The 16,602-nt window shown below is 43.0% G+C and overlaps 1 protein-coding gene across 4 annotated transcripts in view; it reads right to left on the bottom strand.

The window, feature by feature from the left end:
* dock8 (dedicator of cytokinesis 8) overlaps positions 1-16,602 on the bottom strand; it is a 92,551-nt gene that overhangs the window by 57,733 nt on the left and 18,216 nt on the right. For 3 of the 4 annotated variants that reach the window (XM_029638302.2, XM_029638303.2, XM_029638300.2), the window contains exons 2-7: positions 13,942-14,056; positions 7,128-7,303; positions 5,164-5,235; positions 3,905-4,013; positions 1,738-1,950; positions 1-24 (exon numbers count right to left, since the gene is read on the bottom strand). The exon at positions 1-24 is cut by the window's left edge and continues 62 nt beyond it. In XM_029638302.2, the coding sequence (XP_029494162.2) occupies positions 1-24; positions 1,738-1,950; positions 3,905-4,013; positions 5,164-5,235; positions 7,128-7,303; positions 13,942-14,056 (709 nt within the window). Of the gene's footprint in view, positions 25-1,737; positions 1,951-3,904; positions 4,014-5,163; positions 5,236-7,127; positions 7,304-12,365; positions 13,922-13,941; positions 14,057-16,602 lie in introns of those variants that run through there. The other variant, XM_065011694.1, reaches the window with a different exon arrangement.

Here is a 16,602-nt window from a genome sequence, read left to right on the forward strand (position 1 = left end):
AGGCCGGATCTCCACTGCATCATCCTGGAATACCAGAGGAATGTCATGGATCTAGCCACTCATATCAATTCAAGCTTCCTCTGAAGCATGCTCTGTATTCATGTATGTACGTTAGTGATGTGCGGGTCAGCTGTTTGTTCACCCGCACCCGCCGGCAATTGCTAATAACCCATCCACAACCACCCATCCATATGTGATAAAGTTCAAATCTGAGGCTCGCAACCGACCCTAATATAGGGTAACCCGCTGATATAGATTTCTAATATAGAAAATGTGCTGTAGGCTACAGTCAGAGACGATGAAACCATTTTTTTGACAATGGGAGCCTGATTTACATAGGATTCTTTTTATAATTTATGACATTTTGGTAGGCTATTTGTTAGTCAACTTGTCTATAATTAGATACATGCAGCTTCTCTTTTGTTATTATATGTTGCCCTAGAAGACTAAATAAACACTTGCTCACCAGAATGTCATAAATGCTTCACTCTAGTTGACATCTGTAAAGTGGTCTGTCATCTAATGCTTCTTTCTCAGAGCAAAGAAGTTTAGGGACCGGGGAGAAAATGCAATGACAAAAAAATGTGTTTTCATTTACAAACAGGTTAGATTTTCTGTGCAAAATGTTCAAATGACATCAGTTTGACTAAGGAAATAGAAAGCTGTAAAAATGACCCAACATGTTTCTGATAAGATTTCAGTTTGGCTTGGAGTCATATTTTATGTGCTTGAAATACTAAAATCAGCTTCATGATGCACCTCTACAGACTGTAAATGCGCAGTTACAGTATTTACTTTCTCTCAAGATGCTGAATGAATTTTGTATTTAGTTTTTCACTCCTGTTCCCGAGTCAAAATGTTTCTACATTTGGATTATCATATTACTTCAAGAAATGCTTAATTCTGCAAGAGTTAATATGAAGGCCATGTGAGAGGTTATACACCTACAGTCAATGTCCAGATTTCAGTTTCCATTTAACCCATCTAAAAAGTAGGCTACAGTTCCCTTTATGTGCCTTAGGCCTATTTGAAATCCCCCGTCTTGTGACTGTCGAATTTGTATAGAGCCTCTGCTATATTCCTCTTCACTAAATCTTTCCAAAACACTACTTTTCTGGCCCTCCCTTCTATTTTCAACTCTGCATTTCGCAGCTTTTCTCCTATTGAATTAAACTCCGACATTGTCCTTTTTTCCTCAGTGGATTGACGTTAACAAAAGTGTTTGGCGACTGGCGTGGGCTATTTGGCACGTGTCGGCCTACTGTTATGCCATAAAGCTTAGGCTTATGCACTAATGCCAGAAAGCCTAAAATAATGAAAAGAAAAACCTCAATGTAGCACATAGATATCAATTTCACAAGAATGACACATTTATGGACTTTTTATAGTATTGTTTTCTTTTTATTCAATCCACCCGCCCTTTATACACACAATACTTCATGACCCTAAACCCTAAATTCTTATTTACAATTACGGCCTACCCCGGCCAAACCCTAACCCGGACGTCGCTGGGCCAATTGTGCACCGCCTTATGGGACTCCCAATCCCGGCCGGTTGTGATACAGCCCGGAATCGAACCGGGGTCTGTAGTGACGCTCTAGCACTGAGATGCAGTGCCTTAGACCGCTGCGCCACTCGGGACTGTAAACGCAGGGATTGCAGGTTATGAGTCACTCCGCGCATCGCTAGTGTTCGTGTGTGTGTGTGTGTGCGGGCGCGAGCATGTCCCTCTCTCACCTCGTCGGTGGGTGGGTACAAGGCGAACAGGTCTGCGTGGCGGTTCCCCTGCCGGGCTTCCAGGTTGAACCTGTCCAGGTCATCATGGTTACTGAAGCGTAGTAGCCCGTCCACTCTGGGGTCAGGGGTCAGACCAGAGCGGAGGTCAAAGTCAGAGGAGGTCAGGGTCCTGCCGGAGTCATCACTCAGTACCGCCAGGGAGGGGGACTTCACCTGTAATAATAATGACAGGTATTAGAAGAGAGGGAACGGACAGGGAGTGAGGAGGTAGGAAAAGGATGGAAAAGAGAACATCCAAAAAACTCAATTCTCCCAACAAAATCATGTCACTTCTCCCAAACAAAAGTACATTTCATGTAGGCCTGCATTGCAAGTGTTTCCAAATAATTGCATTACTTCAAGAGCTTAGGCCGGTAACTTGCTATGCAAGTGCAGCGGAGAGGTAAGACGTCGTCCATAGATTCCTAACATCAAGAGAATCGAGGCAACCTCATGGAATCCATGACTAATGGGTTCAACTCCAGGGGAGCCCAGCAACTTCGGCGCAAAGGGGTGCGTCCTCCATCACAGAGAGACCCGTGTTAATCAGGGATATTGCTAACATGGAATCACTCTACCACTGAGCTACATGACAAGACGGCTCTGGATTTTTCCGGCTACGTCCTACTTCCAACCACGCCATCCCCCCTCCCTCCTCACAGCACACCCGCACCCTTCATTCATTTTCTCTGTTGCCATCCTTCATCAAATTTGCCTCATTTGGGTCAAAATATTTACTCAAATCTGTCGTCTTCAACAATCCAGGAATTTCACCCTTTAAAACGTAAGAGGAAACATCGATCCATCTTCCATCTAACCCCAACCAGGCGTCCCCAATCTGGGTCACAGGGCTCCAGGCAACCCCACAGGATTGGTAATGATCCCCAGAGTGCTGCAGTGTTGGAGCATGGGACCATTAGAGGCGGAGTTAGAATAAGCCTGTTCTTCTCCTCTCTCTAGACTGGAGCAGATGGGAAACCCACGGCTGGAACAAAGGGCCTTTGGTTTGGGTGTTTGGGGCTTGGCAATACCTGGGGAATGGGGCTGGGGATGGGGAAGGACTGTTGAATAGAGCTGGGGGCTGGCTAAGGCTGGAGACAACAGAGGTTAGCTGGGGTTGGGACTTGACTGTCAGGAGGTTGGAGCTTTGAGCTTGGGACTAGGGGCTGAGAGAGGTGGAGCATGGGGTTGGCACAGAGAATTGGATGCTGACTGGGGCTGGACGGAAACAGACGAGGACTGCATGAATATTCACACCTCATTGTGTGCAGGGCAGGCTGGGTAAACATGAGGGAGACGGCGCCAGGATAGACGTAATAGGAATGACAAAACACTTCTGTGATCAGTGTTGTGCTCCCCAACCCGTCCTGTTCTCTCCCTTCTCTCCCTCCTCTCCCTCTCTCCCTCCTCTCCCTCCTCTCTCAGTCTCTGTCTCTCAGTCTCTCAGTCTCTCAGTCTCTCCACTTTAATTCCACACTGATTAGATTGTCCTCACCATTAAATCAGTGTGTGAAGATGAAGAGAGGTGTTATCATAGTTTCTCAGACATCTCTGTTTCCTGTGAGACAGACGAGGACACCTGTGGTGCTGCATCTGACAAGGAAACCACTGCATAGATTTCTACTGTATAAACCACTGCATAGGTTTCTACTGTATATAGCTAAATAACCACTGCATAGGTTTCTACTGTATATAGCTAAATAACCACTGCATATAGCTAAATAACCACTGCATAGGTTTCTACTGTATAAACCACTGCATAGGTTTCTACTGTATATAGCTAAATAACCACTGCATATAGCTAAAAAAAAAACTATCTATATCAATCGATCTGAGGAGTCCGGAGATTGAAACAACTGTAGTATTCGGGTTTCATAATGATCATTTTACCTTTCTCTTATACAGTACCTAGGGTATCATGTTACTCTGTTTATTTCAATCGGTAATGTATCGGGGAGCTGCATGCGATACTACTGTAAACTCTGGATGTACTCTGGTCTCCTGATGACAATGGGACTGACAGAACTGCTCATTGCGGACCCGAACCCTGATCTATTTTGTTAAAACCTATTTGGGTCATCTTTGTCGTGGTGTTGTGTACGCATTCTTGTGTATATTTTGTGCTTACCCGTGTCTCTTGTTTCTCTGGCTGGAGGTCGGATTCAAAAGTCTGTTTCTGCAGAGTTTTGTGTATACTTGTCCGCTCGGAATATGCACTCCAACCATCTCCCTGGCACCTGCCCACACACACACACACACACAACCCCAGATACGGCATGGTTACTAATACACCTGTGGCATTTTAATCGAAAAACCAAATTACAAACCAGATTACAAACAGAACCGCAGTGTGTGTGTGTGTGAGATAAAACCAGCAGGCCTTGGCTGTAATCAGTGTGTGAAGATGAAGAGAGGTGTTATCACAGTTTCTCAGACATCTCTGTTTCCTGTGAGACAAACAAGGGGCGAGGACACCTGTGGTGCTGCATCTGACAAGGAAACCACTGCATAGGTTTCCACTGTATAGGTTTCCACTGTATAAACCACTGTATAGGTTTCCACTGTATAGGTTTCCACTGCATAGGTTTCCACTGCATAGGTTTCCACTGCATAGGTTTCCACTGCATAGGTTTCTACTGCATAGGTTTCCACTGCATAAACCACTGCATAGGTTTCTACTGCATAGGTTTCTACTGTATAAACCACTGCATAGGTTTCTACTGTATAAACCACTGCATAGGTTTCTATTGTATAAATCACTGCATAGTTTTCTATTGTATAAATCACTGCATAGTTTTCTATTGTATAAATCACTGCATAGTTTTCTATTGTATAAATCACTGCATAGTTTTCTATTGTATAAATCACTGCATAGGTATCCACACTGCATAGTTTCCCACTGTATAAACCATTGCATATGTTTCCACTGTATAAATCACTGCATAGTTTTCTACTGTATAAATCACTGCCTAGGTTTCCGCCGTCTAGGTTTCCACTGTATAAACCACTGCATAAACCACTGCATTCTGTAGGTACCCAATGTAAAAACCACTGCATAGGTTTCCACTGGTTAATGACCAGTAGCGGACACACATCAAGGGTTAATGACCAGTAGCGGACACACATCAAGGGTTAATGACCAGTAGCGGACACACATCAAGGGTTAATGACCAGTAGCGGACACACATCAAGGGTTAATGACCAGTGGCGGACACACATCAAGGGTTAATGACCAGTGGCGGACACACATCAAGGGTTAATGACCAGTGGCGGACACACATCAAGGGTTAATGACCAGTAGCGGACACACATCAAGGGTTAATGACCAGTAGCGGACACACATCAAGGGTTATGTGCCATCATTATGTGCCATCATAAGAAGCTTACCTCCTGCTGACCATCAGCCAGGGCTGGGTGTAACTCTGAACACAGTCCCTCACATGGAAATCCAACTCTACCCTATAGAGACACAGGAGGACAGCGAGGGAATGAGGAAGATGGAACACACACACATACGGCAACACACACACGTATGCACTCATTCACGTGTGCGGGCACGCACACACATGCGGAAATACCCTCGACAGACAGCCTGCATATGACCTGTTCCACTCCTTCTGCATTCCTATCTTATCAGCATTACCTGTGCGATCATGTTCAAGGTGAGTGACAATCCAAAGACGCTAAGATACCACTGGCACAGTACTTTCTGGTTTGTGTAAGAGCCTTCTGAGGTATGATAAGCCATTGTAGTGGGAGCTAGTAAACTAGTGAGTGGGGCCCTTGAAACAGATAAAGGTTCGTAGCAGAGAAAGTTACCGGGACTATAGCCTGGCTTAAATCAATGCCGACCCCAGAACTGTAGACCCAGGCCCTCTCCACAATCTGTGGAGATCTAATAGGCAGAAGCAATATACAGTGTCAAGAAAAAGTATGTGAACCCTTTGGAAATGCTTGGATTTTTGCATAAATTGGTCATAAAATGTGATCTGATTTTCATCTAGGTCACAACAATAGACAAACACTGTCTGCTTAACCTAATCACACACAAACAATTATACGTTTGTATGTCTTTATTGAACACACCGTGTAAACATTCACAGTGCAGGGTGGGAAAAGTATGTGAACCCTTGGATTTAATAACTGGTTGACCCTCCTTTGGCAGCAATAACCTCAGCCAAACGTTTTCTGTAGTTGTGGATCAGACCTGCACAACGGTCAGGAGGAATTTTGGACCATTCCTCTTTACAAAACTGTTTCAGTTCAGCAATATTCTTGGGATGTCTGATGTGAACCACTCTCTTGAGGTCATGCCACAGCATCTCAAATCAGGTTGAGGTCAGGACTCTGACTGGGCCATTCCAGAAGGCGTATTTTCTTCTGTTGAAGCCATTCTGTTGTTGATTTACTTCTGTGTTTTGGGTCGTTGCCCTGTTGCATCACCCAACTTCTGTTGAGCTTCAAATTGGCAGGCAGATAAAGACATTTTGCAGGAGAATGTTAGGAATTCATTTTTTCCATCGATGATAGCAAGCTGTCCAGGCCCTGAGGCAGCACCAAACCATGATGCTCCCTCCACCATACTTTACAGTTGGGATGAGGGAATTGATGTTGGTGTGCTGTGCTGTGCCTTTTTGTCTCCACACAGAGTTGTGTGTTTCTTTCATGAAACTAAACTGTAGTTTCAACTGTCCACAGAACATTTTGCCAGTAGCGCTGTGGAACATCCAGGTGCACTTTTGCAAACTTCAGACGTGCAGCAATGTTTGCAGTGCTGAACTTTCTCCATTTGTCTTACCGTGGACTGATGAACATCAAGGCTTTTAGAGATACTTTTGTAACCCTTTCCAGCTTTATGCAAGTCAACAATTCTTAATCTTAGGTCTTCTGAGATCTCTTTTGTTCGAGGCGTGGTTCACAGCAGGAAATGCTTCTTATGAATAGCAAACTCCATTTTGTGAGTGTTTTTTTATAGGGCAGGGCAGCTCTAACCAACATCTCCAATCTCGTCTCATTGATTGGACTCCAGGTTAGCTTTTGGAGAAGTCATAAGCCTAGGGGTTCACATACTTTTTACAACCTACACTGTGAATGATTAAATGATGTATTCAATATTGTGTATTCATATTATGTACTATGTATTCATATTATGTATTCAATATATATGTGTGTTATTAGTTTAAGCACACTATGCATGTCTATTGTTGTGACTTAGATGAAAATCCGATCAAATTTGATGACCAATTTATGCAGAATTCCAGGTAATTCCAAACAGTTCACTTTTTCTTGCCACTGTAGTAACAGGTATGGTTGACTTTATTCTATATTGAACATGTGACCATGCAACCCACCCCTCATCGGGTACAGAGTGGCGTACGGTCCGACACTCCTTCTCCACATGTTCTACTTCCAGGTCGTCGTCAGGGAAATCTCCGAGCTCCCGCATGAGGGCGGCGTCTCCGCCCTGCAGCTGTGACATCAGAAACTCCTCCAAGTCCAAGGGCTCCACCGCGTCATACGACTGGGGCTGGAGAAGGAGAGAGAGAGAGAAAGGGAACGGTTAAATAGAGGAACAGACAAGTATTACATAGACAACACAGACTGGAACTAGAGTGGAGAGATATACAGTATGTTTTCTATACTGTACTATATTGTGTACAGTATAGCGAAAGGGGGAGAAGGAGACAGAGATGGATGGAGAGATGGATTGAGAGAGAGCGGTAGAGGGGGAAGAGAGAGAGAAATAGCTGAGGGGCAAGAGAGAGAATCTTTTTTTTTGTTTCATGCCGAGGGCACAGGCAGGAAATGGTTAAGACACAAAGCAACTACATGATGACATTCTTAAGGTTATGAATACAGTCACTGTAGTGCATCTAAATGTGAAATTGATAGAGGTTAGAGCCAGATATGTATTCATTGGCGTCAATGAAAGGATTGCCTGGACTTGAAGCATACCAAGAACTTAACACATTTTTTAAGGGGAGAGATGCAAAACGAAGTGAGTGTGTGTGAGAGAGAGTGAGAGTGTGAGAGTGTGTGAGAGAGTGAGAGTGTGTGTGAGAGAGAGAGAGTGTGAGAGAGTGACAGAGAGAGAAAGAAATGAAAAACAGAAAGATGAATCATCCTTGAAGGCTTTGGGGGCCTGGGTACAGCACAGGGAGTTTCTTATAGCCCTCTGTCATAATCCAAATATTAAAGAGCTGGGAGGAGGACAGGTTGGATCACTACTCTGCTCTCAACAACCTCAGATCTGTCGGGAATGATAGGACCGAGCTCATATAGAGAGAAAGGGAACTTAGAGGATCTTGACATAACCTTACATGGACACTTCAGATAGACCATTATCCATTCCTATCATATTAGTCCATTCATCCTCCTCCTAAGAGTCTAACCCTCTGCAACCATACTACAACCCCTGGGGAACTATACCCCTATAACTCCCTATCCCAACGGGTGACTGACCTTTGGATGACAGCTCATTGAGTCATGTACGGAACATGATTACAGACAAAAACAGACAACGGTTTTGTTAAGTTGTTGTTATGCTGTGTCGGTACTAACTACTGTGGTCTTTAAATGAAATGACTCTTCATGTGGAAGATGTAAGACACGCACATAAAACAATACCCGATTGGTTAGAAATTGGTACCTGCCAAATTGTCGTCTAATTACGTCGCTGGAGCAGTAACTGTGTGGCTGCATATACAGCAGTTCAATTATTATACGGTAATCTGTGAAGTATGGCTCAGAAAACTTCAATAGGCCTTGAAGAACTTCAGTTTACTGTTCTGAAGCAAAGAAGATCTGAATGGGGAACAACCTGGAGAGCCGTTCAGAAAAGCTGGCAATGCAACAACATCACACCTCCAGCCTTATCCCACACAAGTCCGTGATAAAAGAGTCAGAGAAATAAACATGCTTTTTGTCACCAGAGAAGGCCATCAGATGACTATCGCAGACGAGAGAGGCTGCATCATAGTGATACTGTACATATTCCAGATCTGTATCTTTATACACTTCTCTGGGCTGTATGTGAGGGCATGGCATGACAGGAGGGTATTGCAGGTGCTTCAGAGAGGGCTGTAGTGCTGAACCTGTGCAGACGACAACCACAGAAATCTGATCATACATACGGCTGCATCGGTGAGCAATGCTACAAAAGCTTAGATTTGTGACTAAAACAAAAAAAAATTACTTCTTGGTTACAGGGGGGCAGTATTGAGTAGCTTGGATGAATAAGGTGCCCAGAGTAAACTGCCTGCTACTCTGTCCCAGATGCTAATATATGCACATTATTAGTAGTATTGGATAGAAAACACTCTGGAGTTTCTAAAACTGTTTCATGTCTGAGTATAACAGTACTCATATGCCGTCATAGGGGACGGTTGCGTCCCACTTGGCCAAAAGCCAGGGAAAATGTAGCGCGGCAAATTCAAATAAAATGATATAAAAATCAAACTTGAATTAAATCACACATGTAAAATACTCAATTAAAGCTACACTCGTTGTGAATCCAGCTAACATGTCAGATTTTTAAAAGGCTTTTCGGCGAAAGCATAAGAAGCTATTATCTGATGATAGCACAACAGTAAACAAAGAGGGTAGCATATTTCAACCCTGCAGTCGCTACACAAAACGCAGAAATAAAATATAAAATCATGCCTTACCTTTGACGAGCTTCTTTTGTTGGCACTCCAATATGTACCATAAACATCACAATTGGTCCTTTTGTTCGATTAATTCCATCCATATATATACAATGTCCATTTATTTGGCGCGTTTGATCCAGAAAAAAACAGCTTCCAAAATGCGCAACGTCACTACAAAATATTTCAAAAGTTGCCTGTAAACTTTGCCAAAATATTTCAAACTACTTTTGTAATACAACTTTAGGTATTTTTAAATGTTAATAATCGATCAAATTGAAGACGGGTCTCTCTGTGTTCAATACAGGAAAACAACAAAGCAAGCTACTTCTCACGTCTTGCCCAACTCTCAACAGTGTTACGCAGTACCTAGATGACATACTTCTTCATTGCAAAAATGAAGAACCTCAACCAAATGCCAAAGACTGGTGACATCCTGTGGAAGCGGTAGGAACTGAAAACAAGTTCCTAAGAAATATCGTTTCCCCATGAGAACCCATTGAAAATGCTGCCCCCTATACCTTAAGAAGATACCTTAAGATACCTTAAGGAGAAGTATATCTCTAATTCCATGTATAACACTTGTATTTTCATCAACATTTATAATGAGTATTTCTGTAAATAGAACTACTGAACGTAACGCGCCAATGAAAGAAAAGAAAGAAAGAAAGAAAGGAAAAAAAGAACAGAAAAAGAAAAGAAAAGGAAAGAAAAGAAAAGCAAGAAAAGAAAAGCAAGAAAAGAAAAGCAAGAAAAGAAAAGAAAAAAAGAAAAAAAGAAAGAAAGAAAGAAAAAAAAGAAAGAAAGAAAGAAAGAAAAAAAAGGAAAGAAAGAAAGAAAAGAACGCAGTGTTAAACAGATGTGAAAGCAGTCCTGGATTCCTTGGTCTCTGACATGTTTTTGACGTCATCCGTGGTGTTTTTTACTACACCAGTACTATGCTAGGCGGAAAACAGGAACTTGCAACACAGAGAGAAAGACCAGATATAGACAAAAAAGAGACAAAAGAAGAAAAAAAAGAGGGTGATGTGTTCAAAATAAACAGTATGTCTTTACCAGATGGTACAAGGCTTCATTGCTTGTATTTTGTTTCGTGTGAGGAGTGAATCTGGACAAGCATCCTAATACTCCAAGTTATTTGAGTGAACCCCAGACATTTAAATACTTGGGGAATCATGGCTGCATATCTCCTTTCATTATAAACTGTATGTTCTCTTTCCCTTCCTTAGAATGGGAGCCAAATGAAACAAATACATGCAAATATATGCATACCTCTGTCCTAACTCCCAGGCATCCTGCACTATGGAGAGCTACTCTCAGCTGGTCCAGTAACAGGCTGTTGTCCATACCAGCAGTCAGACTATTAGACTACTACAATATTGCTCCTGAAGCAGTAAGCAGGGAGGGGAAGCATTTCAATAACACTTAAGCTGCAAGACATGTTTCAATCACTTTTGTGCATTTTGTAATTATATTTGATAATACCTTTAAAATATAATATTTTCTAATACATAATATGCACATTTGTTGTTTTGTCCTGGGGGTGTTTAGTATTTTGTCCAAAAGATATACATGAGGATACATCTTCACTCTGCTACCGCACGACTGTTCACTCTGCTACCGCACGACTGTTCACTCTGCTACCGCACGACAAGCAGTACCAGAGCACCAAGTCTAGGTCCAAGAGGCTTCTAAACAGCTTCTACCCCCAATAAGACTCCTGAACACCTAATCAAATGGCTACCCAGACTATTTGCACCCCCCCCCCACCCCACCTTTACACTGCTGCTACTCTCGGTTGTTGTTATCATCTATGCATAGTCACTTCAATAACTCTACCTACATGTACTTATTACCTCAACTAACCAGTGCCTCCGCACATTGACTCTGTACCGGTACCCCCCTGTATATAGTCTCACTATTGTTATTTTACTGCTGCTCTTTAATTACTTGTTACTTTTATTTCTTATTCTTATCCGTATTTTTTAAAACTGCATTGTTGGTTAGAGGCTCGTAAGTAAGCATTTCACTTTAAGGTGTTGTATTCGGCGCATGTGACTAATACAATTTGAACACAGTTATACTACCCAACTCCGCAATGTGTCTTTTCAGCCTAATAAAGAACCAGTAACCTACTTCCCTAAGAGGAAACTACTACCCACAGACTGTACCAAATACCCAGTCTAACAACACATCACCTGCCTCTAAGCTCAACACTGGCTGCTTTACACGCACATTTTAAACATAAAAGTGTAGGTCTCGAGATGACCGTTAGTAGATGAAAGATTAGTGGAATCTGTGTGGGTAGCTGGACAGGTAGGATGACTGACAGTGAAGGTGAACAGGTGGTCACGTGTCAGGTGACAGAGGAATGGATGAGACTGAGGCAGGAATTCCTTTAACCATAAAGTGGTATATTTACTGAGTAGTCTGTGCTGCATCACAAAGGAAACAAATAACATGTATACAATCAAATTCATAATCAAAGATCAAATCACATCAGTCATTATTAACATAAGTTAGGGAGTTCAACAGTCCAGTTCATTAAGAAGTCAATAGTAATCATCCGCGAGTCATTTAGGCTCATAACTATTTATCATGAATCATGAAAGAATACAAACAGTGAATACAATCTATAATCCCCATGATCATAGTCAATCAGTTAGCAAACAATGACGTTTCTCATTTCACGCTTTCAACAGTCTTCATGTGTACATATAATTAATTTCAATACACATGAACCATATCGATTGCGTAATTGGCCTATGAGGATCTGTAGGGCCGTGATCATTGACAATTCACATTACACAATAAGTTTGAAGCTGCGCTCCAAGCCGCGCTCCGCGGTAATAACTATTAACAGTAACTGAATGGCCCACTCTCCCGATCGCCACAGATAATTCAGAAAGGTAACATGAAAGGTAACAGAGTCGGTGGACTTACGTGGATTCATGGACGCACAGAACTTCTGGATGAGATGGAGTTAAGGAAGAGAAAGCAGTGAGATCAGGCGATGGCAATTTCCTCCTTTTATGGAGTTGAGATCTGTCGGACATTTCCACCTGACCTAATTAAAGCGCCCCTGGCCCAGCTGAGTAAATGGCAATGAATTAAAGGAGTATTCCACCAACTCCATTGGCCTTTTCTACAGTAGAACTATAACACAGGTACACTGAATTGGAAGTAGACTTACCCTGCTAAATATTCAACATGTAAGAGGGAAGTTGACAAATTGGTGCATTCCAGGAAACAAGAACAGTTAACCACAAAGCTCTCACAAGACTCAGAGGGACCCTCAGACCAAATTCCAAAGTGAATCCTAGCCCCTACCACAAGGCATTGTAGTTGATGTGAAAGGAGTGGATAGATATAAGCAACTTGGTGGAATTACTCTTGGAATTAATTTTGCTAATACCTATCCAATGTTTTTAGGTCTCTATGTGAAGTAGGTAAGGTAAGTGACTAGGAGTTGATTTGGTAAAAAATCTGTGGTAACAACAAGCAAGGTAAAACACTTGACTACAGGAAGCATTGCTTGCTGTTCGGGGTTTTAGGCTGGGTTTCTGTACAGCACTTTGAGATATCAGCTGATGTACGAAGGGCTATATAAATACATTTGATTTGATTTGACTACAGGAAGTGGCATCAACAAGGCCTCCATCAATCATCTCATGTTTCTAGAGACAGAACCACACCACACACACATGCAAGTGCACACGCTTACAAAAGTGGGACACGCAATGACAAGCGCAACGCAAACACACACACACTCACGTCATCCATCATTTTGGAAATTATTATTAACTAATAACAATGCGCATCATTATATGTCCTAAAAATAGAGAGATGAATCATAGCAATGATCATCATCATCCCACACATCTGCCTGCAGCTCCACTGAGCTCCTCCGCTGATGATGCACCATGGGAAAATATCAACATGCAGAGGATGTTATTAAAAACCACTCTCCTGCATTGCAAATCCACAGATATTACATATTTGCCAGTGTAAGCTGGAAGGTAAGCAGGCCATCCCATATCTCTACAGTAGCCTGCGCCTTGACCCATTTCCCAAGCAGTTTGGACATTAATCATAATAATAACTAGGGGATGGGCCAACTCTCCCTCCTCTGGCCTAGTCAGCTGCCTAGCAGCAGACCGAGACATATCAGAGAGATGTTTTTATTTTTTTTATTTAACCTTTATTTAACTAGGCAAGTCATGATATGAAGAGACTTACAGTAAACCCTGATGCCTTAAGCCTGTCAAATATAGAGAGGTATTAGTGCACTTAGTACGAGAGAGAGAGCGAGCGAGAGAGAGAGAGAAAAGTGAGGGGTCACAATGTCTGGTGGGACAAAATCCCTCTTTAGGATTACATTATTGGGCCTACAGCACAAAATGCTGTCTGAGAGTCTCACTCAGAATCAGGGTAGCTAAATATTACACCGTGGCGCTATTTGCTGCTACCCATGAAAGGGCATAGTTGGTTGTAGTAGTCCTGTAGTAGCGGAACTCACCACGGTGAAGCACATGGAGGCAGATGCGTTGGAGCCATGATGACTGTGTTGCCTGGAGACCTGAGGGGAGCCATACGTCCCACCAAAGTGTCTCCTGATCTCAGCAGACGAGTGTCTGAAACAGAGAGGAGAAACTCGTAAGAGATGTGCGGCCAAACAGATGATCAAAAAGGTCCCTGAGAGAAAGAGTGGACAGGTATTGAAAAAGGTATTAGAACAGAGAGCAGGCAGAGATGTTTCACACTCACACCTTGATCTCATGAGCTTTTCGAGGGGCAGGTAAGGTTGGTCGCTGATTGAGTATTCACGAGAGTCATTCAGACTACTGAGGAATGTGTATGGAAAGGGGGGAGGGGGGAGGGGGGAGGGGGAGGTCTGTGTGTCTCAGGGTGTTTGAGAAAGTACATGTAGTTGCTCAGCTACTGTTTTTATAGACAAATTAATCCACCATATCATTGGACTCCTACCAAAAGGTACACAATGCCATCTCCTTCTCTGCTGTAATAGAAAATACATGAATTGTCCCTCAGTAGCAAAAATGTGCTGCAGTCTGCCTATGTACACGTGTGTGTGTGTTTACCCGTGCGTGTGTGTGCATGTGTGTGTGTGTGCGCGCAGCAGAGTATGTGTGCAGAGTCGAGAGGTTGGGAATCCCAGCCATCGTTCATGGAGCGGCGTGCACTCTGTCCTTTCCAACCGCTCCACTACAAACCGCTCCATGATAATAAAACCTGCCGCTCCAAATTCGCTCCATTCATTAAAATCACAATTTAACCAACACCCATCTATTTTTTTGACTACCTGGAACTACCATTTGGTTTTGAAGTATTGAAATCAAACCATATGATTTGACATTAAAAGTATTTGAATAAACATGAAAAGGTGAATGTAACAATCGCACATCATTCCAAATAGGCTCAGTCATATTAAATCAGCATATAAACACTCAAAATACATCAGGAGCCAGACAGGGAGCCTAAGAAGGAATGAAAATGTATTATTTAGGCTATATTATTCAATGGATTCAAGGCTATAGCCTACAAAGAAATACACGGTGAAGCATTTGCGAGTGCGACAATAGGCTGGTGGGGACATTTTTTTTTTTTAACCAGGTAGGCTAGTTGATAACAAGTTCTCATTTACAACTGCGACCTGGCCATGGTAAAGCAAAGCAGTGCGACACAAACAACACAGAGTTACACATGGAATAAACAAGCGTACAGTCAATAACACAATAGAGGAAAAATATTAATTCTATATACAGTGTGTGCAAATGGCGTGATGCAATAAAATAGGCCATAGTAGCGAAGACATTTCAGTTTAGCAAATTAACACGAGTGATCGAGCGATCGGTTAGTTGCTCATATATCTGATGTTTAAAGTTAGTGAGGTAAATATAAATCTCCAGCTTCAGCGATTTTTGCAATTCGTCCCAGTCATTGGCAGCAGAACACTGGAAGGAAAGGCGGCCAAAGGCGGTGTTGGCTTTGGGGATGACCAGTGAGATATACCTGCTGGAGCGCGTGCTACGAGCGGGTGTTGTTATCATGACCAGTGAGCTGAGATAAGGCGGAGCTTTACCTAGCATAGACTTATAGATGACCTGGAGCCAGTGGGTCTGGCGACTAATATGTAGCGAGGGCCAACCGACTAGAACATACAGGTCGCAGTGGGTGGGTGGTATAAGGGGCTTTGGTGACAAAACGGATGACACTGTGATAGACTGCATCCAGTTTGCTGAGTATTGGAAGCTATTTTGTAAATGACATCGGCAAAGTCGAGGATTGGTAGGGAGTGTCAGTTTTACGAGGGTATGTTCTAACGAGGGTATGTTCATATTCTAAGTCAGAACCGTCCAAAGAAGTGATGCTAGTCGGGAGGGCGGGTGCGGGCAGCGAACGGTTGAAGAGCATGCATTTGGTTTTACTAGCGTTTGGAGGCCACGAAAGGAGTGTGTATGGCATTGAAGCTCATTTGGAGGTTAGTTAACAGTGTCCAAAGAAGGGCCAGGTGTCGTCTGCGTAGAGGTGGATCAGAAAATCACCCGCAGCAAGAGCGACAGTGTTGATATATACATAGAAAATAGTTGGCCCGAGAATTGGACCCTGTAGTACCCCCATAGAGACTGCCAGAGGTCCGGACAACAGGCCCTCTGATTTGACACACTGAACTCTATCTGAAAAGTAGTTGGTGAACTAGGCAAGGCAGTCATTTGAGAAACCAAGGCTGTTGAGTCTGCAAATAAATATACGGTGATTTACACAGTCTAAAGCCTTGGCCAGGTCGACGAAGACGGCTGCAGAGTACTGTCTTTTATCGATGGCGGTTATGATATCGTTTAGTACCTTGAGCATGGCTGAGGTGCACCCGTGGCCAGCTCAGAAACCGGAATGCACAGAGGAGAAGGTACGGTGGGATTCGAAATGGTCAGTGATCGGTTTATTAACTTGGCATTTGAAGACTTTAGAAAGGAAGGGCAGGATGGATATAGGTCTGTAACAATTTGGGTCTAGAGCGTCACCCCCTTTGAAGAGAGGGATGACCATGGCAGCTTTCCAATGTTTAGGGATCTCGGACGATACGAAAGAGCGGTTGAACAGACTGGTAATAGGGGTTACAACAATGGCGGCGGATAATTTTAGAAAGAGAGGGTCCAGATTG

This window comes from Oncorhynchus nerka, linkage group LG27 (assembly GCF_034236695.1).
Source record: "Oncorhynchus nerka isolate Pitt River linkage group LG27, Oner_Uvic_2.0, whole genome shotgun sequence".
Taxonomy (NCBI): Eukaryota; Metazoa; Chordata; class Actinopteri; order Salmoniformes; family Salmonidae; genus Oncorhynchus; species Oncorhynchus nerka.